Source organism: Dermacentor albipictus, chromosome 6 (genome assembly GCF_038994185.2).
Source record: "Dermacentor albipictus isolate Rhodes 1998 colony chromosome 6, USDA_Dalb.pri_finalv2, whole genome shotgun sequence".
NCBI classification, from domain to species: Eukaryota; Metazoa; Arthropoda; class Arachnida; order Ixodida; family Ixodidae; genus Dermacentor; species Dermacentor albipictus.
The window spans coordinates 92,572,590-92,600,360 of NC_091826.1; the positions used below are offsets into that span (position 1 = coordinate 92,572,590).

The window sequence follows — 27,771 nt, forward strand, 5'->3', positions numbered from 1 at the left end:
TTTTCTGTGGACGTTTAATAGCTTATACGACAGACAGGGGCGTTCCAGTGATTAGGATCGATGCCTCTGCGATGGCGTCACTCACGGGAGCTTCTAATAGAAGTTACCAACTACCCAGCTGAGCAGGGACATCACGACCACTGCTGCAGCCGCTTTCATTGTGTGAGCAGCGTTGTGCTCATCGGACAGCGAGCTGAGGTCCACAATGGCGTCAGCAATTTTCTGCAGGTGTGCGATCACGTCGGCGTTCTCCGTGGCATTGCAGGGTTTAACCGCCTCCTCGAGGCAGGCCTTCACGTTTTGCGCAACCCTGCAGTTGTCAACATATATTACAGATGTCACTGAATTGAACATGGGTATGCAAAATGTATCTCACCAGCAGCAATCTGGTCACGGCAGAATGCCAGACCCGCTCTGTGGTTGCCTAGTGGCTTTGGCGTTTCGTTGCTAAGCACGAGATCGCGGTGTGAAATCTCGGCCGCGGAATGGGCACATTGATAAGGTCGAAATGCAAGAAGTTCCGAGTACCGTGCATTTGGTGCATGTTAAATACCTCAGGTTGTCAAAATAAGCTTTAGTATCCCACTTCGGAAAGCTTCGTAATCATGTCTTCGTTCTATCCCGTAAAACGCACGAATTTAATAATTTCTAACTGACTGCCAGTTTTACTATATCACGTTCGATTTAAAATTGGCTGAAGAAACAGTAACAAGCTATGTTATTCTGGCCAATATTCCATGAGGAAAGCTTTGTAATAAAGCAATACTTAAAAGAACAAAGACAGTCGGCACGAGAAGTGTTTTGGTTTTTGGAGTGTTGTTTGCTAATGTAGTACTTTAGTGTATATGATTTCGTTAAGGCTTACCGTGGTGCTTTGTTTTTTAAAATTTTTTATGCAATATATGGAGCCAATTTCTTCTTTTTTTGTGATCACCAGTTGTGTTACACCTTGCTTGAATATTTTTAGTATTTCTATTATGTATTTATTGAATGCGATATGCTACCGCCACTGTAACTATGTGAAAAAAGTTAAATTGCTACATAACGACCTAAACGATGAAAAGATATTCTTCGTCAACGTCGGTTGTTGTTAGGCATGCAGAAGGGTCGTACGAACACTGGCCACGGGAAAGAACATTCTTCCTTACAGTGTGGGAAAATGTTCTCGCAAGTAGCAATATAAGGTTTGCAAATCAGGTTTGAAATGTTCAACCCCTATTATTTTATTGTCGCTTGGTGCCAGAGCTTCTTGTAAATGTGAGGCTTCCGTATGTCTTCCAAGAGAAGCACAGGGTAAGAGATTGTCTCATGAACGTTAAGATACGAAACAAAACATCGGCTTTGATAGCTGCTTCAGTGTGGTTCTCTGCCACAGTTAGTCTTGCAATAACCAACACTTCGATAACCTTACAGGGTTTGATGTTTATTCGAGCCCATGTGAACATATTGTTCTTTCGTACCCACTGTGTGATGGCCTTCGCTGTCGGGAATTGAACCTTCGACTTCGTGCTCAGCAGGAGAGAACTGCGTCCACTAAGCAGCCACGACATAGAACAGAATATGGCACTTGTAATGCAGACTTGAGCAGTGGCATCTCCACATGGCGTGTGATGCGGCTCGAAATCATCCAGGTACCCTCATAGAAACTTAATTACGTGAGAAACCTACTAGCCATGTATGATAACTTTTTTTTTCATTTTCTGATACGGAAATACGTTTAGCAAAAGAGTAGACCTTACAACCAATGATGTGGACATGTTTCCAGCCCGCAGCATATCTAGGATTTAGATCAAATGCTGTTGTTTTACTTGTCAAAAACACGATCTTATTATGAGGTACGCCATATAATAGAGTCTCCAGAATATTATGCCCCAGTGAGCTTCCTAGCCGTGCGCCTAAGGTTAAGTACATATGTAGGCACCTTTTTATGTGAAATAGAATGAAGCCTGTGACGGCTCTAAACCTGGCTTTATACCGTTGTTATTAGCATGTCACTGGCTTCCAGGAAACATTTTGCACCTAAGACTTACCTTTGCCGCTCTTGCACCTGGGCCTCGAAGGTGCTGTTTTCACAATCTAGTTTGGCATCACAATTGCGCATGGGGCTGAGGTTGATGCATTTACGAAGTTCCGCCACAGCTGTGCGAGAAACAAACGCAAGAACAAACCTTTAAGTGTGCTTGAATAGTAACCAAGTCTGCTGATTACTTATTTATTGACTAACGCGCTAACATCACTCAAAGAAAGTGGCAGTACGATGAATTAAAGCAGATGATCGATGCTTTGCCCAAAGAAAAAGAAGCACCGCAATAGGTATATCATGAATGTATCGTTAAGGAAACAACCTCTCACGAATTTGTTCTCTTGTCTCTTTGTTTAGTTGCTGTAGTTTAGCTAAATTAAGGTATAATTTCACATGAGATTACAGGCCCTCATGTGGGTCTCATGTGACGGGTCACGTTGTATTACGTTCCTTCCTAACAGAAATGCATATTCTTCGCTCCGAAACCTTGCGCAGAAGATGAACAGTTGTACAGACTTTAAGAAACCGCTAGGCTAAAACTTCGCTACGTATAGATTCTAATATGTGTGTTGGTCTTACATAATGTGTGCACTACATATAGGATTCTATTCAATTTTCTTAGGCGAGTTCCAAATAGTTACATTAGGTAGCCAAATTGCACTCAATACTTTCGTATATTAAGCTTGCACCAAATAGATGAAGCTATCCTTGAATTTTTTGATTGTTTTAGATTGTCCGCATACATCTTAGCGTTTCTGGCTTAACGGCTTCCTGGAGAGGTACAGCGAAGCAACAACACGGGTTTTGACATATTCTGACTGTTCATCTGACCACAATATTCTATAGAAATGCTCTCCTGTTATTGTCAAAAAATAAAACGTCCAAAAAGGCAACGTGTCGACGATAACGCAGCTGCTGGAAATCTACACCAGCAGCGAAGTAGGATCGATTTCGTTATTGCGCTAATCGCTTATCTGCTTGAACTCTGTGCCGCCAGGTCACTCACTTGCACTCGTAAATGACCTCGTGTGCTTTTGCCGCCGTCTCATCACTGCCTATCGACTCCGCTCAGCTGCGCATTTGAGAGCAGATGCGCACCCACCATCTAAGCCGTTGTTCACTTTGTATCGTGGCTGCAACATTCTGCATTTGTCGGTCGGAACGCTATGGCGTTCTAAACCACACTCCCTGCGTATCGAAGGCGCTGGGGCTTTCCTCGATGGTTCTTCAAAGTTTTTTTCTCCTCGGTGCTTAATAAACGCTTCAGCGACAGAAAAGAGTTTCTGTGATTCTTCAAATGCAGCAGCCTCTCTGGCCGCTTGTGATTGTCTTAACAACGAACGCTTGATCGTGCGAATAGCGCGAAGTGAGAACTTCTCCCTTCCATCTCATCCTTTAGTTCCAGTTCCCCTTTTCCCAGTGCAGTACAGAGCAGCCCACTGGGCTTAACTTGGTTGACATCCTTTCCTTTCCCCTATAGTTACTCTCTCTGGTCGGCGACATTGTGTTTGTTCAAGATCGCATCTGCACTTACATCAACCACCGCACCGGGTAACCATAGCTGGGACTATCTTCTGGACTGGTCTGTCATGAAATGCCGAAGCAATCATGTGTAAGGGGGAATGGGGCACGAGGCAAAGAAACATTTGTTTTAAAAGGGTACTACACTCTAAAAATTTTCACACCCTTATGGGTGTAATGCGGGTGTATTCCATCTTTTCACCCTTGTAAACACCTTTGAAATACCCTTTTTTAACAAAAAAGGGTGTTCAACAAGAAAACACCCTTGGAACACCCCAGTCTTTCTAATTTACACCCTAATTATAAGGGAGTAAGTGAACAAGCTTACAGTATATGATGAATGAACATTGCCAGTTAAGGCGTTGATATTGGCTGTACATGAAACGCGCGCTACCTGCGCTTGAATCAGGTAGCTGGAATGATTAGATCGGGACACCTAGGCAGCAGCGCACTGGCTCCGAACAGTGGTCAAAAATGAAGTTTCCCACGAATGTTGATATTGAACGGATGACACTAACGCGCAGACTTTGCATAGCCAGATATCTGCAAAAGGCTTCATATGATCAATAGCAAAATATTTACAATGCTATAACTGAATACTTAAAGGTGTGCAACCAGTTAGACTGGGAATGGTTAGGAGTGAGGGCTAACGGTAAATAGCTCACCAACTTACGGTTCGTAGATGACATTGGCATACTCAGCAACACTGCAGACTATTTGCAACAAACGTTTGAGGAACATGTCGAAGAAAGTGTAAGTCTAACTGAGAGTTAGTATGCAGAAGAGAAAAGTAATGTTCCGCAATATCATATATGGGGTTTTACGTGCCAAAACCACTTTCTGATTATGAGGCACGCCGTAGTGGGGGACTCCGGAAATTTTGACCACCTGGGGTTCTTTAACGTGCACCTAAATCTAAGTACACGGGTGTTTTCGCATTTCGCCCCCATCGAAATGCGGCCGCCGTGGCCGGGATTCTATCCCGCGACCTCGTGCTCAGCAGCCTAACACCATAGCCACTGAGCAACCACGGCGGGTAATGTTCCGCAGCGTGGCGAGAGAACGAATGTCATGGTCGTTCGTTCGTTTATTGAGCTTAATTACTCGCAGGGGCCTCTGATCAAGGAAATTAACAAAAATAAAACATTGGCTGGAGAGCTTACGGCAGGCATTACTAAATCATGACCAGGGAGCTTACTGCTAACCATTGCTTTCTACCGTTAGTAACGTATGGGGCCGAAACTTGGAAGTTACCAAAGAAGCTTGGGAAGACGTTGAGGACCGCGCAACGAACGATGGAATGAAAATTATTAGGCATGATGATAATAGACTGGAAGACAGCGATGTGGATTAGAGAGCGAACGGGAATAGCTGATATACTGGTTGACATTATGAGGAAGAAGTCGTGCTGGGCAGACATTGCAATGCGTAAGGGAGAGAACTGCTGGTCTATTGGAGTTGCAAAATGGGTGCTAAGGGAAGGAAAGCACAGTCGAGGACGGCAGAGAATAATGTGGACGTGATGGAATTGGGAAACTTGAAAACACGTGGAACCAGTTAGCACAAGACAGGGGTATTGGAGATCGCTGGAGAAGCTTTCGTCCTGCGATGGACGCCAAAATAAGCTGATGATGATGATGATGTGACGACATCCATGCTAGCTTCGCGGCATGTCTTTCATGTTATGTCATGCATGCGTGTCATGCACGTTCCGATAGCTCGATTTCCGTCGGTTGCGGGGGGGGGGGGGGGGGGGGGCGCTAGTAGCGGCATAGCCAAGTGGGGCACACCGGGCACTTGTAACGCTCACTAAAAGTAAAATTTCTGCTGCTATGGCAATGGCCCCGCTCCTTCCCCCTCCACGGTCAATTGGGACCCCCCCCCCCCTCACACGAAAAAATTTTCTGGTTACGCCACTGTGGGGAGGGGGGTGTAAGATTGCTCTAGACCCCTCCCCCTAACTTGTCAACGGAAACGGGGGACGGGAGGGCAGCTGCCGCCGGGCCGCAAACCTTAGGCAGCCCAATTAACGGCTGCATTTCCCTTTGGACGTGAATACTGCATTAATGCCATTACACTGTAGGATTCGTGGTGGTTCGAGGGCATGCGACAATAAAAAAAACACATACAGCCATCAGAAAGTCTTAGCTTGAGCAGATCTTTGGGAGCTGGGCAAGACTCTCACAAAAGAAAAAAAAGCTTGGCACCCCTCTTACAGGCATTGTCAACTCTGGGTCCCACCGCTGACTGTACATTTCCGGTAAAAAAAAATCACCCATGAACTCCTCTCGGATTTGTCTAAGTGTGCGTAAGCATTGTGACTCTTCCTCATCTACACGCAGTCCATGTCGTTATCAATGTTATGAGACTTGATTCGACAAGTATAAGTGCCAGCGCTGCGGCGACACGGGCTGCTCTGGTCGGCAGCGCAAGCAAAGTACTGCAGGTGGCGGGGCCAGGCGCGCTGGTGACGTTCCGTTCGTTTTGAGCCGTTATCGCTCTTTAGCCCTCTTCATCCGCGACGAACCATTATCAACCGTTCTCCGGCGGCGGCTGCTTGTGGCACGGCCGCGCGAACCGTATCTTGAAAGCGAACTGCATTGTGGACAGAGTGTGCCCACTGCTGAAAACTTCACGCGCTGTGTTCTCACCGTTTACTTCGCTTTGAAAACAGACGCGCGCACACCTATCGTGAAAGTGATCTGCGAAAAGCGCATAGTGCGGCATAAGCTGAAAGCTTCGTGAGCGCAGTGTTCTCGCCGCTTCGGTCGCGTTGAAGCGAGAGCTAGCACGAAGGTGAATTCACTCGCTGCTGCGGGTTCTATGTTGAAAGATATCGTGCTGTACGGACTGACGGACGGATGGTTTTTCTTGTTGGGGAAATACAGAAATGCTTACGTTATAAAAAAAATTGCAGGGTTTGCGAATTTCGCGATAAGAACCAACACCAACCTACTCCCCCGCTGAGCGATGCCGTCTTGATCACCCCCTCCCAACCCCGGGAAAAGGGACACTACCTTTCTATCTCAGTTGAAGAAAGGATGATGAAACGTTAACAACGACCATAACGGCATCTCCTAACGAGTTGTCTTATGGCCTCTGAGATTTGCGCGCGAAGCTGGCGCGCGCGAACTTGAGAAGCCATAATTGGCCGCCTAATAGCATAAAAAGACAAATACAATGCCAAACGACACAGCTAAAATTCAAACAAAGAACTGATCTTAGCTATACTGTTTGGGGAAAAGAAATACAAAATTAGACAGCCGCAACACACGCCACTAAAGCCGCCACCGCCGGCGTAACGAGGAACCAACAGTTGGCAACATTCATTCGCCCGTCATTGCTTCGCTTCGTCTCCGCAACAAGAGCCGCCAGCTTCTCGCGCCTAACGTTTCGTATGGTTTTGTTCTCTGCAATCCGCGCACACAGCGCATCGGTGGCTGCACGTCTGCTCGGCGTCGCAATGCGGCCTGCGTCATTTTCTGGTGCTCGCGCAATCGGTGTGAAACATGTCGCATGTGAAATGTTTGATAGAAGTGCCTCACGTCCAAGTCAAGCCGCCGTACGGGTGCATGGCTGTGCGCCCCGTTCTCGAAAGCGTCGACGGGTTTCCGGCATGCGGATTTCAGGTACGTGCAAATGCGTTTCGCCCTCCTATTGAGCTCCGGAGCAAAGCGTGAAATATTTCATGTGAAAGATGCAGTGCCCGTCATCATGGTGTGAATTTCGAGCGGCAAACGAGAACTTTGGAGCTTAGAGCACACCGCGGCTGCTAAGTCAGCGTGGAAATTGTTTTTCGTTACCGCAATGTGTTGCTTTCAGTCTAACCTGCGGCTTGTGGACAGCTAGCCCATCGACTTTTGCTTGTGGCTGCGATAGGTATGTAAATGGAAGCGGTAATAATTTTCGAGCGCAGAGAGTTGTTTCGCTCGATGTTGGTCGTGTTCATGGCGTTGTGAAGGCTAGAAAACTGGCTTGATCGTGCTTAGTTCTGACTCGAAGAGGCGTAACGTTGGCGCTGGATGTGTTTGTTTTCCGTGCCGCGAGTACCAGTTTAATGCTTTTTGTTGCATGAGAGTGGTTGCTGCTACATGCCCTCTGGCCAGAACACACTAAAAGCAATTTCCTCACTTATATGTATGCAATGTGACGTAACAAAATTTCCAGCGTTTTATTTGGAGCGTAAATATCCAGTATAGTTTAGTAAGAAACTCACATTCTGTCTTAGCTTAGTAGGCGTGAAACAAATGAAACTCTCATTTCTTATTGAATTGTTCGCCCACACCGCACCACCCGCAGATGCGTCATCGGGTAATTGACAGTAGCTTCGCTACGTGAGTTGTTTTATGCGCCAATATTGCCCGGTTAAGTATCCTGTTAATTTATGCCGACGCTCGTTCATTTTGCTTTTAAGCGGGTACTATCCCCGAGTACCGGACGATGCCAAACTTGTGAGGTGTAGCAAACGCGGGAAATGCAAAGTGGCGTGGCTGCAAGTTCCTGTTTTTACGTTTCTTGCATTCAAAGCCAACAGGCACAGTATCACTGATTTATTTTCCATTTCTGCTGTACTTGATCAATCTAATGTGACAACTGCATTTGTTTTTTAATGTTCTCCATTGACTGTGTATTGAGCTTGGCTGCCGCCCTCTCTTCAGAGGATGCCGCTGTGATAGCTCTTTCGTATAGCACATGCCTCTAGGCCCTTGTGTTTCAAGGGCTCTGGCGAGGCAGCAGTGCTCCAAGTAATTTTACCATCCTATATATTTTCTATTTTGCATCATTCTTCCACGATGGATTTTAATGTTCATATTATTCGTCATTAGTCATCGCCATAATTTTATAGCACGTAGATTTTACGCACTTTACAGCGACAATTTTAGGCCAGTTTACAGCCAAGTCACATCTTCCATAATACATCAACATTACCACTTGTCATGGTGCTCTTTGGCCAAACCTGGCCCTTGCGCCATAAACTACCACACATCATCATCATCAGCTTGGCTGCCAGAAAATGCTTGAATTTCTTTCAGTATCCAAGTGACGAAATATTTCACTGACGGCAGTGTGTGAAACACGCAAGATGACAAAACTGACAGCAAAATGATTAGATATTTCTTTTATAGCGTTTGGACTCGACTTTTGGTGAGGATGTCGATCGACCTTGGGCCTGGTGACAGCACACCCGACATCGCCAAAGTTCAGCCTATCAGTTGAGTGCCCCCGAATGGACCATCAACATCGGAAAATGAAGCAGAGCCAGGTAGGGGCAATTTTTACTTTGGAACAGAACACTGACAGCTGCCTCCTTTTTTTAAGAACTAAATAACATATTTACAAACCAATCCTTTCTCTTTGTGCAGCCTACATAGAATTGTTTTTGCTTGTTATACAGACCTTCAGAAAGCAGTTCTTCTGAACCATTTTTGCATGCACAAATAGATAAAGAGAAGTGCACTTTCTGAAGAAATTGATGCACTGAAATGTGCGTTCGACACACAGTGAGATGCAAAATAACCAACAACTTTAAAGCGGCAAAAAAAAAAGTTTGAAACATGTTCTAACATCATAACCCGCCTTCGCATACGGATCTAAATATAACAGCAACAGAGGTGCATGCAGAGAAGTGTTTGTAAATGTTTGCAAGATATGTACATTGTCTAAGAAATTGTTTTTATTTACTTGGAGCTTCTTGGTGCCATGGCAGTGCAGTAAAAGCTCAAAATGATGCCCCTGCTCCTAATAAAGCACCTTTAGATTTTAAAATAAAATTATGGGCTTTTACGTTCCGAAACCTAAAGTTTTGAGAACCTGGCTTCTTTTATGTACACCTGAATCTAAGTGCATAAGCGTTATTGCATTTTACCCTAATTGGAGGGCAGCTGCCATGGCCTAGATTGAAGCTGGGACCAGCATGACTGAGCAGCATGGCATCATAGTAAGTGGGCTATAACACCAGGTCAAAATGAGAAATACTGCTTAGAACTACCGACTTCTTGGCTCACAAGCACTTTGCACTAAGTTAAAGGAGTATGCAGTACTGACAGCGACTGTTTATGTACCAATTTCTTTTTAGGCTGATTCCATTATTAGGGTGCGAAGCTTCAATTAGTCAAAACCAGTTTAAATTACAGAACCAGCTCAAAACACACACCATGTATAGCTGGATTTGGACATGCAAATGGAGTCAATTCATGTCGCCGAAAATGGAAGTGGCAGTCACACTATTTGATGCATTTTGCCTAATACATAGTCAATAATAAATAATCAATTCCTAAAATATTCTTTTCAAAAAGTTTTTTTCAAGCATGAAAGGAAGAGCCAAATGGTGTTCAGGTGCACAAGCGGTTAGTTGCACGGTACTTCATGCATGTGTTCACTGGCTTCTTTCAAGCTTGAAAAAAAATTTTGTTGCACCTACTGAGCAGTAGAAAGCTGAATTGGGAATTTTTCAGGATGCTCTACAATTTTCGCACTGACACTTTTGCTTTGAATAAAATATTTGATCAGTTAAATAATTGTTAATAACTAATTACCTAATTACGAAAAATGCAAGAATTGGTTTCACTTCCTCAAAACGATGGCAAACGACATTACCTTGGTGCTGTCTAGCTACGTGGCACTTATACATATTTAAAGCTTGGGCATGTCATACAGACCACCTGGTAATTACAAGGCATATATAGAAGTGGCTAAGTTGTGTGAGCCAGCCATGTCTAGCGAATCATGAGAAACAGCCATGTTTCTTTGACTTAAGGGCATGATAAGATTTACATGCTCGACACCTTGTATCAGTGTGCTCTAGGCCTGTGCGTAGTTTAGCTGCTACATAAACAATATTTCTCCCCGTGTAAGCTAATATGCATCTTTCAAGTATATTGCCTCGTGTTTTCCAAAATAAACCATCTTGGTGCTTCCTTCATTATGTCTTCATCTGTTGCTGTGCTAATTTTGTAACATGCAACTGCACAAATTTTCATCTAGTTTTCATATTTCCTCGTTGTTTGGTCGCTTTATTTCTGAACAAGTTGTTTTCGTTAAGCCCTGTTGCACACAGTACACAGCATTTGTGCCTAGAGTGGGAATTGTTTTTTTTTTCATATGGACATTAATACACCTTGCCTGGGCAATGTAAGGCATCCTACATAACACGGCCCTGCAATAATGTTTTATATTGCATTCCAGCATCATGCAAAACTGTTTACTTACCAGATTAGAATATGTATAAGTGTTGGAAGTAACAGAACTGGAAGAAGCCAGCAGATAATGAGGCCAAGGAAAGCATACAGGAACATGTTTTAAGTTTTTTATATGAAGTATAGAAATGATAAATTCTAGGTAAGTGAAAGTGGATTAAAAGATATCAACCTGTTTGTGGGGAACGGACCCATAACCTTCACATTACGCATGTGATATACTAACCACTGTGGTACTACGGCCGTGTTCGAGCGTCGACACTCAGGGGCCATTGAGGACGGTTGAATGCTGCCTCGGTGGTACAGTGCTTAGTGCATCGCATGCCTAATGCAAAGGCTGTAGGTTCGTTCTCCTCCCATGCCTGGTTGTTTTTTTTTACCATTTTCCTTTCCCTTTATCATTCGCACATTTAAATAGAAAATTACAAGTAAGTTTTCACGTGCCTACCCTGGCATCTTCCAGCTGTGATTCAGAAAAATTTTGACCCTCAGTATCCTTTCTTCTCGTTTGGAAGAACAGGAGCTTCATTTTAAAAAATAATGAATTCACCTTGTTCAGCATCTCAATGTGGTCTCAAATCTTATCACAGCATGTGTATTACTAATTGAAGTTTTTTTTAAGATGATGATATAGCATGGGACCTAATTAGTAGCCTTTGTGTACAGATATATGAATAGTCTAATAAATAGGAGGACTTTAAGAAGCACTTCTAACATGGTCTGAGCATGTGTTTAAAAAAACTAATCTAGCATGATTTCAGGCATAACTGTTGCCCCTGAAAAATATTTGGATCATCTGCATTGGCATTGTTTTTAGAGAGCACCAATACTGCTTTGATAGAAGTAGCCTCGTGGAACATGAAGCATCGCTTCTTGCTGAGTCAAGGAAACATTATCTGCATATCTGAGGTGCATGTGTCATATGCTCGAATGCTGTTTAAAGGCTGCTAATAAGAAAATTACTTAACTTGCCTTCCAGAGATTGCTTCAGTAGTCTATGCTACTCGATCATAAACAATTTACCATAGTGAATATTCATCGCAGTTGGCTTTGCAATGTTTATGCAAAATACCACAATTGCCTACTAGACATGTGACTGCACTAAAACTTGGAGTTAATGACCAGTAAGATTTATGGGACAGCAAAACTTAGTTTATGACTACTGTTTCTGCATAGTTTCTTACAGTAATTACTAGAGGGAAATCTGGTGCTGGAGTCGTACCACAATGGGAATGATGGGAAGCACACGGATTTGTCTGATATTCGTGCTTGTGAATTCAGACGTTCTTGTGGCTTCGTATATTATACGCTATATAAATCTTATTGTCGTAAATTTAAGCGCAGTCTATACTCTTCGAAGTGCAGAAGACGCCGCCAACACGCACAATTGCTATTAATTGCAACGATTGAGCTTGTCCAGGTAGCCAAATCGAAGGGCACCAAGCGTCTCAAGGCACTAGTATGCCCGCGATAAATTCATCAGGGCGTTGCATTCGCTTGTCGTTACATGCCTCCGTCGCTTAATGGTTTCAATATCAAACTTCTGTTCTAGAGTTCCTGTGTTTGAATCCTGTAGTCGGACGGTTTTAATGTTTATTTATTTATTACACAGTATATTGTTGAAAATGACTAGAATACAAAGTCACAAAGCCGTTTGAAGCCAAACAGACGAAGTTTAGGCAAATCCATGTACTTCCCATAATTTCCATGCTGGTACAGCCGTTCTTGTTTGATCTCCTGTGGACACTAACGTCAGAGTTCCCTCTAGTAATTATTGTATTAAACTGATTTCTGCGCCTCGCTCGTGCAGAAGCGGCACCACACCTGCTGCGTAAACATGCACTACCTTTCGGCCGAGTGCAGGGAATGCTGTGAACTCGCCATGTACATAGCCTGCACTAAGTAAAACAAATCACAACGTGCAGTTGCTACCACGTTGAACTGGTGGAATGAGTAGTGAAATGCAGTACCTCCTGAACTAGTTCAGAAAGTGCAGGTTAATCAAGTGGAGATTATATAGCAACAGAAGTTGAGTGATTCTGCATTACATTCACGAAATATACTTCATGATACTTTTCCATTTATTTCCTCAGTTATTAAGAATCCCTTTTGCATTGTTGGACAAAACTACAGAATGCCAACATATTTTCCAGCATTCACTGGTAGCAAACATGTCAAAACATGTTCTAGTGTCTGGATTGCCGCTTTAGCTGTTAACCCCAAGTTAATTCCGGAAAATGTACCAAATGTTTTACGTACTCAATTTTCGGTGTAATTCTCTTTCTAAAAATATATTACTTCATTAGTCTCTGGTTAGAAATAACACAAAAATAAGAGCTGCTCTTGAGGGCAGCTTTCCCTCAATGCCGACTGTAACTCATCTTTGACAACAAGAGCAGCATAACGTCGGGCAGAAAGAGTGCAACTAGTCATTGGCGATATTGGTACTACCTCCAGTCACTAGTACAGCTTGTGATCAATGGTTAAAGGTTGCGACTTTGTTGCTGCCCAATTTTAATTCTGCAGCTGTTACACTTGGGTGTAGCATGTGTACGCACGTGTGCATGCATTAAAATGACTTCACGCTAGAGCAAAGCAACTAGTGCAGAGAGGCATTAGTCATCTTTATATATTTGCTTTGTAAAGATGCACTAACTTTATCTTTTGCAATATAGACTTGGCGCTCATTGGCCAAAGATGCCCTTGTGCTACTAAAACCTACCAATTAATTCGCTTTTTGCAGTAGCACATGCTTATTCCTTTTTCAGGATCGGTCTGTGAGTTCTAATTTGTTTTTCTTGAACTGTGCAATTCCCACTCACAGGACTGCATGTCATCTAAGGTGTTCCTTTTTCAATCAAGAATGTTGAGGTTGTGTTAGTGAAACTCGATTTCTTGCCTCAAACGAGCTTGTACAAACTGACCAAGCTGATAATTCTACCTGCTTATATAATAAATGTGTTGCGCTTATGAACCCTCATAATGAATGACTTACAGTATAAAAATTTTATCTAATAAAACAATTTAATGAAAATTTTCATGTTTTTCGCGTTCGTGTTCACTTCTCTACTCTCGTGTCCTGTCTGCATGCCTCACCTCTTTTTTTTGCATATTAAATATCGTATAAACTTAACCATGCTTTTTTACCACAATGCAGGGGGAAAAGGTTCCGGTAACACTGCATTCAGTATGGTGGCCGAGACGTGTATGCAAGCAACCTCCTTCATGTGGACCAAGGACTACTCTGCAGTGTCTCACAGACTTCCATGCGAAGCCCTCGACATTCTCATCTCAGTGGAATGGCTGCTCATCTATCTGTGTGTCCATCACCAAGATGGCCAGTTGTAAAGCTCCTGTACCCGTTTAAGACAGCTTAATGATTTTTTTATTTAGTTTTCATGGTTGGCCGTAGAATCTTAACATTTTTGATGTTTCTAACGTTTTTACCTGGCCCAAAGTGGTGCAATAACTTTAAACCAGTGTAATGTATTTAAGTGATGCTCACTCTAATGCCTATCTGGTTTTGTTTATGTTTAAGAAATTTGAATGTCTGATGAGGTAACAGCATTTAAACTTGTCATCGTGGCTCTTTTCAGTCAGCTGCTAGGAAATAAGATGCAAAACTTATCACACGCCAGTTGTAGCATTTTTGTTTTCAAGACTAAAGTATACATGTTTCAAAATATGGAAAGTGGGGAAAAAAGCCTCAAGAACATAATCATCCTAGGATTGTCATGTCCTTACAAATCTGCAATGACTAATGCCTCATACATCTTGGGAGCACATTGGTCGCAATGCCTACAGGTATACTTGATAAGAGAATAGCTCGCACTCAGATTTGCCACGCAGTTGATGGCTGATAGCTTTTGTTTGTCGTCTTCATGTTACTCCTATGTATTCAATATTCATTTACATGTGCTGCGGTTTTTTGTAGTCACACACACACACACACACACACACACACACACATATATATATATATATATATATATATTCTTCGTTTCAATAAAAATTTAGTTGAGAGTTAGCGCTCATCCTGTCTGCTTCTAGTCTGTGTCCGTGTCACTTCGCGCTACAATCCAAGATCAGGTTACTGTACCAACTTGCCCAACTTTTTGTCCTTGTGTTAAAGACACACTCAGACTTGTTCTTACGTATGTGACCGGTTATTTTTGTGCTTTATAATAAGATGCAGTGCTTTTCAAATGAAAACATGTGATAGTGCGTAGTGAGGTTATTTAAAAAAACTGTTCTGCTTAAAATTTAATTGAGCAAGCCTGTGCCATTATTCGGTGCTTATGTCTTTGTATTGGTATGGTTTTACTCATCTTCCTTTTTACTTTTAAAATGTGCAATCATTATTATGTAACCATTTCTCTTGAATGAAATAAATATTTCTGACATTTCGTCACAAATTTTACAATGATTTTGTTCAATTAGGTAACCTTAGACTAGCTGATTGTTATTCTGGTAGCTTAACTTACATTGCCTGTAGAATATTCAATGCAAGCACATGGTGAAAAATACACTAAGTTATTGGGTATAAGCAGGTCACTGTCAGTAAATGGAGCATACGTATATTTCAGAAAATAGTGGATGCTTACATATTGAACAGCATGCACAGCTACACATGCTGTTTTGTTTGTAAATGCTGAAAGATTATTCGACGTGGAAGCACTTTGTTCTTGGGCTTTCAGTGCTACCTTTAAGTCATATATGTGAAGGTACTAGTAGAAGCATCCCGTGGAGATAAATGACAACTTTGATGAATAGAGGTATAAAATATGTGCTTAAAACGGCAAGAAACTGCTTGACAGGCAAACGTATGCTTCTGTAGTACTGCACTTGTTACCGTCGCCAATACATGCATTGCTTGCGCTCTATTGCATTCAATATGAGCTACAGCAGCGAGCTGTGGTGTCTTTCCCTCCTGGTCGAGCTGGTGTTGCGAAAATTTTTGACCAAGAAAAGGAGGTTTTTAATCATTTCTGAAATACATGTAACTATGCTTTTGGCTGTGTGCTGTTTCCACGGAGTTATAAGTACTGGTGCACCAAGGTGCGGGAGATCCTGTGTCCTTAGTGCAGCGCGCATTGTTATTGCGCTCTGCATCCTGCCGGCAGTGTGCTATCACTGCAGAGGACGATTACGAAAGCATGGCGTGTGTGCCTTGCTGCAATGGCGAAACCTTAAATTGTTTTTCTGAAAGGGCCGCACGTCATGCTACCACATGACGGACCAGAAGCGCAATATGACGACGCCTCACAGATTCTGGCTCATACTGAACAAGGTAGTACCATAGCTAAGGCTAGGCAGCATTCACAACAGCTAGTCTGCCCATTAACTACATGGCTGTAGTGAACGCTAAAATACTTGCAGGGATAACACCCTTTTGGAAGGGTGTTGTCACATGCTACACCCATATTAAAAGGGTGGTTGTCTGTGTTACACCCCATATAGAAAGGGTGTTGTTTGCTTTACACCCATAGGTGAGGTGACGTCATATTAACACCCCTTCTTTTGTGGGGTGTTAATGTGCACCCTTTGCTTGGGGTGTAGCAATACACCCAAAAAGGGTGTCACCCATGGGACAAGCCATTTACACCCTTAAGGGTGTTAAAATTTTTAGAGTGTACTATCACGCAACCCCCCCCCCAAAATCGAATTAATTTACATGCCAAAGTCATCCTTGCTTATCAGCGCGGAGTCTGCAGAAAATACCCGTCGCCTCACACAGAACATAGAGGTGAAGAGGCCGCCGAGTGGCGCAAAATACAGACTGAGGCATTCCCCCATCTGAAATTCCTAAACGCCTTGTAACCCACTCGCTATAGGGCCAACTGCCCTTGGTGCGGTGACATATCCACCCTAATACATGTAACCTGGGAGTGCACTAAGCGCCCTCATAGGCGAAATAGCTGTAGCACGATGGAGCAGTGCGAGGCACAACTGGAGCATCCTGATTTTACAAGACAAAAGTCGTTAATTAGCCAGGTAAGGCAGGCAGCAGAGGCCAGTGGGGCCGTGGACCCTGGAGCTATGACCACTCCTCTGTAAGATCTCTTCCTGTCAAACAAAGTTGCGATATATATATATATATATATATATATATATATATATATATATATATATATATACATACATACATACATACATACATATATAGTATATGTGAAGGAATACGTGCGTAGTGTATAGCCTATTTAACATGATAGCTTTTGTGACGACAATCACACGACCACAATGGAATGAAGACTATCCTATGATGGAGGTGGAATTATGACGACAGCATTAAGGCGGCGGTATGGCAAAGATGGATGGAGTGACGGAATAACGGCGATCATACGGCAACGCAGGCAGTATCGTAATTGGAGGACGAGAGCATGGCACTGGCGGAATGATAATGACCAAGAGAGGACGACAGATAACTGAAGACAGCATGACAAGAAAGAAACAACGGTGGACTGAAGGCGATGAAACGATGACGACAACGTGAGCACGATGAGACGATGATAACGGCATGAGGACGAAGGCGTAACGGTGATGAAGTGAAGACTGCGTGACGATGTAATGACGAGGGAACGATGTCGACCGCAAGATAAAGAATGCTTCTCTGTGATCTAATGTAGGCGACAAATCACGGTAGGACGACGACTAAATGACGAAGACAACATGTTTGTGTGGCAGCCCGTGTCTGTGCTTATGTATATATCACCTGGGGCCACGAGGTACCTTAGTGTACACCATGTTCGACACTCCCTCAAACCAACTCAAGGACTGGTCGATCGTTGAAGACAGCGCCTAACATTCATAAAGTGGGTAAACAGGCAAAGAAAGCATCACCTAAAACGTAACTAGAACAGTTAGCGAGGAGACCTCCGGCAAAAGTAGAGAGTTTAGACAAGCTCGGCCCTTACTCGCTGAACCATGGTGTGAGATTTCTTTCTAAGGATCTCATATGAAACTATGCACTAACTTCATAATAACTGCCACTGAAAGGTGCCCGATTTTGGGCTTATAAAGTATGAAAGAGGCGTAAATGTGTAGAGAAATGCATAGCCAGTCAGTCTTCCCAGATAGTTTTAGGTCATATGAGGTCGCGTCAAGAAGCTATTTTTGGGAATTTTACATCTGCTGTGCTCGATCTGCGGACATACATCATTGTGCATCGTGGTGAGTGCATGTGAAATTAATATTGGTAGGTCTTGAACAAATGAACAGTATTAAAAAATTTGTCTTGCCTGATGTTTTGCTGTCTAGATATCGCCCACACTCGAGCGCTTTGTCATTGTTCTTGTATACTGCCTACAGCTGCACTGCTATTCCTCGCCTACTCAGTAAGTTCAGCGGATTATGTGATCATTCATTCCTGGCGGTTGAATTTCTTGGAAAAATTTGCATTTTATCACCACTTCTTACAAAAAAAAGCAAGTACTGGTGGACACTTACACTGGCAGTTTGGAGAGGTAATTTCTTCACGGAGGACAGCGTAGCCTCGTTCCATCCGGGTGAATTTATTCTTTTCGGCATCGGTACAGGTGCTGTTAGTTTCCACGTAGCAAGTGTCTGGATTGCTGTTAGTAGAGAGGCAAACAATTTATTTGGGGCGAGGATTCGACGCGCTCAAAATTCAGCAGCGATATCTGATCAAAGTTGCAACCATGTTGACATAGTGAAGACGTGGCTGGTTCAACAATACAATCTTATTAGAGCCGTTCTCGAAAGACACTACGTCAATTCAAAGTGATTGCCGCTTACCTTGTTTGCATCGTGTCGCATCTGGGGCACAAAAAAATTTCGAGAGTGATAAGCAGTGCCCGCTTCTTTCTGCTGAGCGTTGGAACAGTTAAGTTCCAAATGAGACTAACTAGAAATACGGCATTCAGCTTCTGTCGTACGTATTGGCCCTTGATGTTTTCAGAAGTATACTGCAAGTAAACAGCTTACTAAGTATGCAGGCTGTCCCAACAATCATGAACCAATATCTAAAAAAAAACAGTTACAGTGACGTTTTACTTTGCGGAAGCGGATGACGCGCAAGCGTATGAGTGCTATAGCGCACATGAAGCTATCCGCCCTAGGTGCACCTAGACACCTACACTGTCCGCATCGCAGATGGTATTCGAGACAGGGCTCACGCGGCCGCGCCAAACGCAGCAGCCACCGGACTAGAGCACCACATTGTAAACATTATTTCACCATCTAGATTACCTAGCATGGTGTCAGCGTGCACTGGAAAACATGAACACTTCCCACTCGATGACGGCGGACCCTGGCTGTCAAAACGTTGGCGTGAGGAATCGTGGCAGTAGTAGCGAGCAAAGTGGGCTTCGTGCTGGCTATCGTTTCCATGTAAACTGAGCGGTGAGAACACAGCGCACGCAGAAGTACGAGCCGTCGGCCCACATATGCTGTGCCCCCAGAGCAGACCCATTTCAAGATAAAGCCCGCAACGTACAACGCTCCTCCTCCCTACCCTCGCCGGTGCCACGGAGATGGAATACGGCGTGCATCCTCTCCTTCTGCACGCGAGATGAGCTGCCATCGTCGGCTCACGGTAGCACGCTTTCACTCGCACACAGCGTACGGCGCGCGAGGACGATGTTACCAAGACACGAATCCTGCACGTATTCACCGCAAAGAAAAACTGTAACAATTGCCAAAAAGAAAGATCAACCGAGCGCACCTCCGCCTACCTTCCTCCTCCGCGATGCTTGGCCTCGTTTATACACCGCCCATTCGCTCAACGTTACCTACACATTCCGCTAGGTGGCAGTACTCTGCCGCACGCTGTGCGCGCTCCTTCGCACCTTCCCAGGCTCGCGATTCTCTTCACGGCAAACACATATTTACCGATATGAAGAGCTGGCCAGTAACGCCTTCGAGTAATATGCAAATACCACGTAGCTGGAGAGACCTGAAGCAGTGCTGTTTGCCGTCACTTGGAAATACTGAGTTTTTTTTTGGTTCTACCTAATTACGAAATTTCGCGTAAATAATTATTGATGTTCTCAAATAATTAACTTCATGAAAACTGTCAATGAGAAAATTGCGGAGCAACAGGTGATACCGCTTGATACAGCTCCTGATACCGCTTCCTGTGTGTTTTCCAACCGTGAAAGAAGCCCGCGGATACACGCAAAATTGACGTGCGACTGACCACTCGAGGCACTTTGCGTGTATTCATGGGCTCTCTATAGTTCACTGCCGATAGCACGATCGGGCGTTGAGGTTTGTGGAACAAGTTCCCAGAAATTAGAAGCACGACTCAGATTAATTCCCTAAAAAGACAGCTGCTACTCACGTCACTGCCACCACAAACGCACTGTGCATATTTTTGTTGCCGGGGCGTAATAACTGATTTTATTACATTCTAATTACTATTTCGAGCGAAAAACATTTCCGCAACATAAACATTGGTCGCTACGAGACACTATAAGATTTGTCCTGTTTCCCTAGCTATAGGTATCACTTCGGAAGCATACACCGCTAGTGCATATTAGAGCCGCCTAATGCCAAGCGATGAACTAACATTCGCATTAAATATTTCAAGGAAATATTCCCCCAAGCTTGGTGTCTTTAACTCATGCCTCCAGAATTATGAGTATAAAAATACGTTGTATAAATTTATTCGTTTCCTGCTGAGCTAACTATTAGATGCTCTTTTGCGCATCCATATGTTCCTATTTCTTTCCGCAAACAGCAAGCATGGCACTCTTATTAGCCTACATGTAATACTTGAGTTTTCTAGCGCTCCTGAAAAAAAAAAGTTACAAGGACACTTAGATCTCCTTACGTGCATTGACTGCGAAAACACTCTGACTCTTCCGCACGATGCTTTTCAGTTCGTCATGGGCTCCAATTGGGCTAAGTCAATTTTGAGTGTGGGCCAAGTCAACTTTCGAATGGGGCCAGGTTGGTTTTTAACAAGGGTCAACTCAATTTTCGACTGGGGCAAAGCCAATTTTGCGGGTGGGCTAAGTGAATATTGGAAGTGGGCCAGGTTGGTTTTGAACGAGCGTCGATTCAATTTTCGAATCGGGCAAAGTCAAATTTGGCGGAGCGCCATTGAATTTAGGGGTTGAGTCAAGTGAATTTTGAGAAAGTGGGCAAGGTCAGTTTTCAACGTGGGTCAAATCAATTTTCAAATTGGGCAAAGTCAATCATGGGGACGGGCCACCAAAATTTCGGGGGTGGGCGAAGTATATGTTGGTAGCGTGCTAGGTCGGTTTTGAACGTCGGTGAAGTCAATTTTCGAATTGGAAAACGTAAAATTTTTTGTGCCTGAGCCGACCAAGTTTTGGGGATGGGTCAAGTCAATATTGGGTGTAGGCTAGGTTGGTGTTGTTTGTGGGTAAACTCAATTTTATAATTGCCAAAATAATTGTTTTGTTTGTGGGCCACTGCGTCCGCCTGACGTTGTGGCTGTTCACCATGGGATCTCAAAGTGCGAGCCTCAACAGATTCAGCGCTGGGAACGTGACGTCATCACTTGGACACGTGGTCTTTGCGGCCATCATATATTAACGCCGGACGCTCGCCAGACTTTCAGCTTCGTGCGGCATCTAAATCATTCGCAGGAATATGTAATTTTCTATGTGAGAATTGCGCACACGCAATATATATATATACATTTGCTACAACGCTGCTTTCTCACAATAGATACTCACATGCAGCGTTATTTTTCTCATGGGCGATATAATTCACTTGATGTGTGTGGAAGCGGGTATTGATCTTCGTCCCTTGTGGCTGCTTGCTGATTGCGCGGCAAAAATTCTCAAGCAGCCTCTCAATTAACATTACAATGTTTTTTTTCTACAGCGAAGCTGTTAACCTCTTCTTGGTCGGATTTTTCGTGGGTTCGTGCTCATCCCAAAACCGCACCGCCCAATAACCGCCGCTGTAACTTACATACCTCAAACAACATCTGGAAAAACGCTTTGTCTTTGATTTTCCACGTGACACAATACTATTTTGTCCTATGTTCAAATTATAATACGAAGCTATCATTTCTGCAGCCTGTGCGGAAGTCGTAGTTTACAAATTTTCTGAGGGAATTTATTTCGAAAAAATACGTTTAGCTCAATAAGACACATGCGCTTGGCGGAGGGCCTAGCAGAGTGAGGATTTCTGCTCACTTCCGCACACGTGCATGCGGGCGTGACGTACTTTCCCTTGTGGTGGTGGTGCTTGTGTAACATCCGCAACAGCTTCGCTGAACATCCGCTTGCGCAGGTTGGAATGGAGGCGGATTTTTAATGGGTAAGCATTCCTTCACGACGGCCAAAACACCATCCCACGAAAAGTGCAATGCCTTTATATCTGCACATAAATGCGTAACTTGAAACGTTGATATATTTAATCGTTAAGATATTGCATATGTAGATGATTGGCAGCTTTATAAACGATAAGGAACAATTTATACCAAAAGGTAACTAAAAAGAGAATACCCATAGGGATACATAGGGCTCTTTAGAAAATGCATGGAGAAGTTTGTAGCGGGGTCTGGCAACGGAAATTCGTAGTTGGGTCAACTTGAAATTTGGGATTGGGTCAACTGCAAATTTGGCAATGGGCCAATGTAAAACTTACGGGTGGGCCAACATAAATATTATTGTGGGCCAACGTGAAATTTGTGGTCGGCCAACATGAAATGTGTGGTGGACCAGCTGAAATTTGGTGCTGGGCCCACTTAAATTTTGTGATGGGCCAATATGAAATCTGGTTGTAGGCCATCCTAAATTTTGGGGTTGGCCAACTTAAATTTGGGGAGAGCTAGCTTGAAGCTTGGACGTGGTCCAACTTAAATTTGCGCATGGCCCATCTTGAAAGTTGGAGCGGTCCAACTGATGTCTTAGGGTGGGCCAACGTAAATTTGTGAGTTGGTCTACCTAATTTGAACGTACGCTTGCACACAGTCAGACAACTCTCGTAGAGTTTCTGCATTCTTTTTCTTTTCTCTTTAGGCGAAGGTTTCATTGCCTAGTATTCCCGGGTTGCACGCGGCTACCTGTCTGAGGAATGCTGCTGGATTGGTCGCTACCTTGGCAACTATATTTTTATATATACGTACAAAGGTTACTTAAACGCATCAACAAAATTACCCGTATAAACCTATGTCCACCTATGTTCTGCGCAACAAGAAGATGACTTCCTAAGTGAAACCTGCGCAAATAATACCTGCTAACAGGCATCACTTAAGGACACTGATTATTTATTAAACTATAGTTCCCAGATTCTTTAATTACTTCCTTTTCCATCACTTAAGCACCCAATATTCTTTGCCACTGGGTTCTTGAACGATCTTCAGATTGGGTGTGTTCCATTAGGCACGATTCTGCGTGAAAAAACGGTTCCCTGATTTTCCAAGCAGTCCGGCCTCTTTATATAGTCGTATTTGATTTACTTTCTTTCACATAGTCATTTAGTATGCAGCACTGTCAGTGCGCTCGTTGTTCATAAATCCTCCAGAACTTGCATGTCTCGATGTGACACGAAAGGTACAGACTCTCTAAATGTGAGATACTCGTGATACTTTTCTGTGATACCACCTGCTATCCCCAAATCATACGCATCTGCGTCAGCTGTAAAGCATTTAGTTACTATATTTACTTAAGCTTCGCTACGAGTAGATCGCAACATAAGCGTTGGACCTGGATATTTTTTCATTATTTCGCAAGTAGCACTCTTGTTTTTGGCGTCCTCTAATAGTTAAACGCATCAAGCATTACTACTATTTTCTTGCGAGAGCACGTTGAAACATCGCAATTTTTCATTGCGTGTGTTCCTGCAACCGTGAGCGAGTCTTCGCTTGAGCTTCAAACTGTACGGCGAAAAAAGAGCCGGACCATTTTGGGAGGTGAGTGGACCCAGTTGCTAACTTATGCCTACAACAATGAAACAATCAAACAAAAGGCACTGCACAAGATACGCTATTCCTTTGTGTCCAAATCGCGAATATTGCAAGCCACGCAACGACCAGGTCACCTCAGCGCGCATTCTTCCCTAGTGGAGCACGATTCGAGCGTTGGTTCCACCAGCATTTTGTGCGCAGACAGCCATGAACACTTCTTTTATGACATGTTTGAACGAAATCAAGTTCAGCAAGAACTAAATTGCATTGTTCTGCTTACGTGTTTAGGACGAGAATCAGCTTGTCTAACCACTTTCTCGCATTTAGAAGAAAAGATTGGCCTTCTTGATATCAAATGCACGTGTGTCATGATTCTCCATAATAAACTTTATCCAATTGCGCCTCACAAATTGCATAGAAAGTTTAGCGCAAGAGAAAATCCGGCAGATTGAAGGCATATGTTGTGATCACAGTGGAGGGAAGCTTTTGTGAAGTGCTTATTCAAATTCTGTAAATTCGGCAATTTACGCAATGCTTCCTCCTTTAAAGTAAAGGCAAAGGAGCTTTTCCCCACGCTTAATTTGTGTCATCGAGTGCTAGCTGTTGCCGAGCTAGATATCTGCATCTGCGTTTGTGGGGGCGTGAGACTATATATATATATATATATATATATATATATATATATATATATATATATATATATATATATATATATATATAATCTTATAACAAGCAGCGAACAAAGCCACTAAGGGAAACACAGGGAAAATCACTTGTACTTAATAATTGAATTCATGAAGTTAATACTTAATGCAACTGCGAGCAGATGAAAAACAAGTTATATATATATGTATATATATATATATATATATATATATATATATATATATATATATATATATATATATATGTGCTTGTTTATTTAGCAAATGCCTTGTGCAATTGTTACAGGCCTGTAATTCACGCGACTGTCTAGCAGTTTCCTACCCATGCAATACTGTATCACCAGAAAACATCCACAAAAGCACACCTAGAACACGTCACATTCGTACGTGACGCGTTCTGGGTGCCTCTTTGTGATTGTACCCTTGCGCTACGTCGTGTCATTAAGCGAGCACCAACAAGCCCAACATCGTGTCTTCACGTAGTATTTTTCTACCTCGTTCAATGCTTCGCCTTGTGGGCAAAATTCCAATTTTTCCTTTGCAAGGCACGCCATCGTCTTCGTGTGCTATTCTATTCCGCGGTGCCGCTTGCGAATTCACGCCACCTCCGTTAGAGTGCGCGGGGTTTAGAAAACCGCAATGCAATTTTCCAACCCCACCGATAGGCGACATGACAGTTGTTAGTGCGTCCATCTTCCAACCGCGTACATGCTTAAGAGCGTGAGATAAAGGAATTCTGACATGACATTCCGACTGTTTTGTTTTTTGTTAAGTGAAGCTCCAATAACTTGAAACTCGAGCAAAAATATACTCCCGAGCCTCAAAGCGCCTTAGATATAAACGCTTTTCCAGAGCAATCTCCTGTTTCACCTCTCAGGAGGACGCTGCATCCAAGCGGCATAACCCAGAAGGTATTCACGTGGGAGCCCGACACTGCGAAGTTTTTTTATACTCGCTCGCACTTGCTTGGCCGTCATCTACACTGCTGCTCGTTGTGACCACCAAGGGAGTTAAGGCGACTATTAAAACCTGGCAACGCCCTGTTCCCGCCTGACTACCTCCGCATCATGACGGCAGGAGGAAACTGTAGACATGAAACCTAAACATGCTGAAGTTTGACATTAAATTCTTTGCGACTGTTTGAGGTATATAGGCAACTTTTTTCTTAGGTTTACAGGTCCTAGACAATGACATAACGCAAAAGTGAAAGCCGAAAATGTCATGTGAGGGCTCCGTTCGATTTTCAGTGGCAGTGGCGGGCAAAGTTTTGTGGGCGTTCGCCGCATGGCGTGGACATTTATTGCTACGTATCCTCACGATGATGGCACGGTAACAAATTAACGCAGACGGTGTAACGAAAAGAGTGATCGAGAGAGAAAGCAAAGCCACTTTTGTGCCTACAACTCCTGTTTCGATGTTAGAAATGCATTAGGCAAGGCCAAGTAGGGGGACCCATATGTATCTGAAACGACTCAAGATGCCTGGAACTATAGTTAAGTATTTGCTTTACATTTATGAATTCCTCTATAATTATGTTGCTAATATTCTAAACTATTGTTAGAGAAAGTCCTCCTCGCAGTTTTAAAATTCGGGAACTCGTTTCCTAACTATTCAATATAGTTTTGTAACGTGTTTGTAATTAATAAAACTTGAATAATCATTGTGCGAGGCTTCTCTAAACTTGTCTATTTCTACTGGCTCCTAAAAATCTCCATGAGGCCTTAGAAATTCGCATGAGACAAGTTTGAAAACTTCGCTGTGGGTCTTTGGAAGTAAATAAATTCTGCAGAAATGTATACTTCGCCCAAGCCACAGAACTTATTCATGGCGTTCACATGTGCACAAAATATTTAAATTGTGCAACATGGAGCTACGTCATTTGCGACAGTTTTACCGTCCCGTAGGATAACTGCAGGCGCGTACCTTTTGCACAGGTCTCCCAGATAGTACTCCTCGCCATGAACGACTTCTTGTGCAAGTGGAAATATTCCGTACTTGACAGCAACGGACCAATAGCAGTCAGTCTTGCGCTGTATGTCGCAATTTGACTGCCCATCAGCACCTTGAAAGGGAGCGTATGGGAGGAAGAGGTATTTAGAATCGAAATAGGGTCTAACACCACAACGCCGAAAAAATCAACAATGTCTCGCGACAGATATTTGTGAAATATCGCCAGAGCTTCTTAAGGGCAACCACGCGGCTGTCGAGTATCACCCGTTTTATCTGACGTCGACGCTCGCCGGAACAAGTGGCGTCGAACTGTTTCGTGAAATGTAACTTCAAAGCTTCGAGCTTTAACATACAAGTTCGTTTAAAGAAAGCAAAACTTCAGGAGGAAAGCGAGTCGATGCTTCATTACGCCACACTCACTGACGATACAGCTTCGTCATTTAATAGCCTTCGTTGCGTTACTTGTCAGAGTCAGGCTGTTTTTTTTTTCCTGCAATTCAGAACCGGCACGCCAACATGCATATCTATGGAACTCAAGTGAGAAGTAAAAACGCAAACCTTTTGTGAAATTCTCAAGCAACTGGGACAGCAATTCCTCAAGACATCCAATTCTTCCAAGTCCAGTGCCTCTGAGAACACGTGCAACAAGTGCTGCACTCCCTCAGAGTGTCATCAATTGATCAATGCGGCTAAGCCATTACTGCTCATGATGTGTTAAATAACGTAGGGGAGCTCTCTTTTTGCCTCTGCAGGAGCCTAGTGCTAACTATGCCCATGGGTTGGCTGTTATAGGCTTTGAATAAACGGAAGTACAGCCCAAAACGTTCAAAATGTAGCCGTTTCAATTTGAATACAGCACCATAGAAATACCCCATAGAGGCGTCAATAAACCGAAAGTCAGGAGAGCATGGCAGGGCCACCTTTGTTTGTTGCTCTAGCGCCGAATTAAGGAAAATCTCGAGGGTAGTGAACTAAGGGACAGTGGCGTAGCAGGTAGGGGGCATAGTAAGCCTTCAGTATACTGCAGAACAATTCTCATCATTAGAAGTTGCAATATGTATGCACTTTCTGAGAAGTCTCAAAATCTGCAAGCCAGGACCTTCATTTTTCTTCGATGTTGCGAGTTTTAGCAGTTTTTTGCGGAAGAACTGGTGGCCTAAATCAAAAGTCTATACTCTATGTGGTTGGTAGGTTATGTTTCTTTTAAATACAAGGCTCATTGAGTTTGTGGCAATGAATTCCGCACGAAACATTTTTTTTCTTTCATGTTTATTTAGTTATGAACCATCCTCCAGATGCAAAAGCTACTGCTATCGAGACGTCAACAGCACATATCTCAGCAGCCCTTCTAACATAATAACAAGCGATTCAGCTAGACATTGACAATGTTGTGTCGGAATGCTCAATTGTATTTTTCCTAAACGAAACCACACTGCTTATTCAAAAATGCCTTACCTTGCCCTAAAGCGAGCGCCGCGAAAAGCAGCGCGGCCCCTGCAGACATCGTCGCAGTTAGTGTAGGCATTCTTTGTATCGACCTGCTGCGCCTCTAGCCCAGTAAGC

General features: G+C 43.4%; 1 protein-coding gene and 1 long non-coding RNA gene across 4 annotated transcripts; one reads left to right on the forward strand and one right to left on the reverse strand.

Annotated features, from left to right (window-relative positions):
- Positions 1-27,771, reverse strand: LOC135907525 (uncharacterized). Of its 3 annotated transcripts, none has more exons than XM_070520895.1 (5): positions 27,664-27,771; positions 26,182-26,320; positions 18,190-18,314; positions 2,031-2,139; positions 1-310 (listed from the first exon to the last, which is right to left on the reverse strand). In XM_070520895.1, exons 1-5 carry the CDS (start codon positions 27,731-27,733, stop codon positions 94-96), a joined length of 660 nt encoding a protein of 219 aa, XP_070376996.1. In that variant the 5' UTR covers positions 27,734-27,771; the 3' UTR covers positions 1-93. The 3 variants fall into 3 exon arrangements, with proteins under 3 accessions (XP_070376996.1, XP_070376995.1, XP_070376997.1); XM_070520894.1 differs by lacking the exons at positions 26,182-26,320; positions 27,664-27,771 and adding exons at positions 18,499-18,668; positions 19,217-19,382; XM_070520896.1 differs by lacking the exons at positions 26,182-26,320; positions 27,664-27,771 and adding an exon at positions 18,499-18,637.
- On the forward strand, positions 6,926-15,143 carry LOC135907505 (uncharacterized). The gene is made up of 3 exons (XR_010566028.2): positions 6,926-7,173; positions 8,671-8,807; positions 13,898-15,143. It is a non-coding gene; the product is annotated as an uncharacterized lncRNA (long non-coding RNA).

What these genes read in the sequence shown, in the direction of transcription:
- LOC135907525 (XM_070520894.1), bottom strand. Translation starts at nt 19,285, where the DNA reads ATGGCAGCTCATCTCGCGTGCAGAAGGAGAGGATGCACGCCGTATTCC. An exon ending in TGCGACACGATGCAAACAAG is followed by an intron (nt 18,315 to 18,498) that starts GTAAGCGGCAAT and finishes CTCTACTAACAG; the next exon opens with CAATCCAGACACTTGCTACG. An exon ending in CAGGTGCAAGAGCGGCAAAG is followed by an intron (nt 311 to 2,030) that starts GTAAGTCTTAGG and finishes TGACAACTGCAG; the next exon opens with GGTTGCGCAAAACGTGAAGG.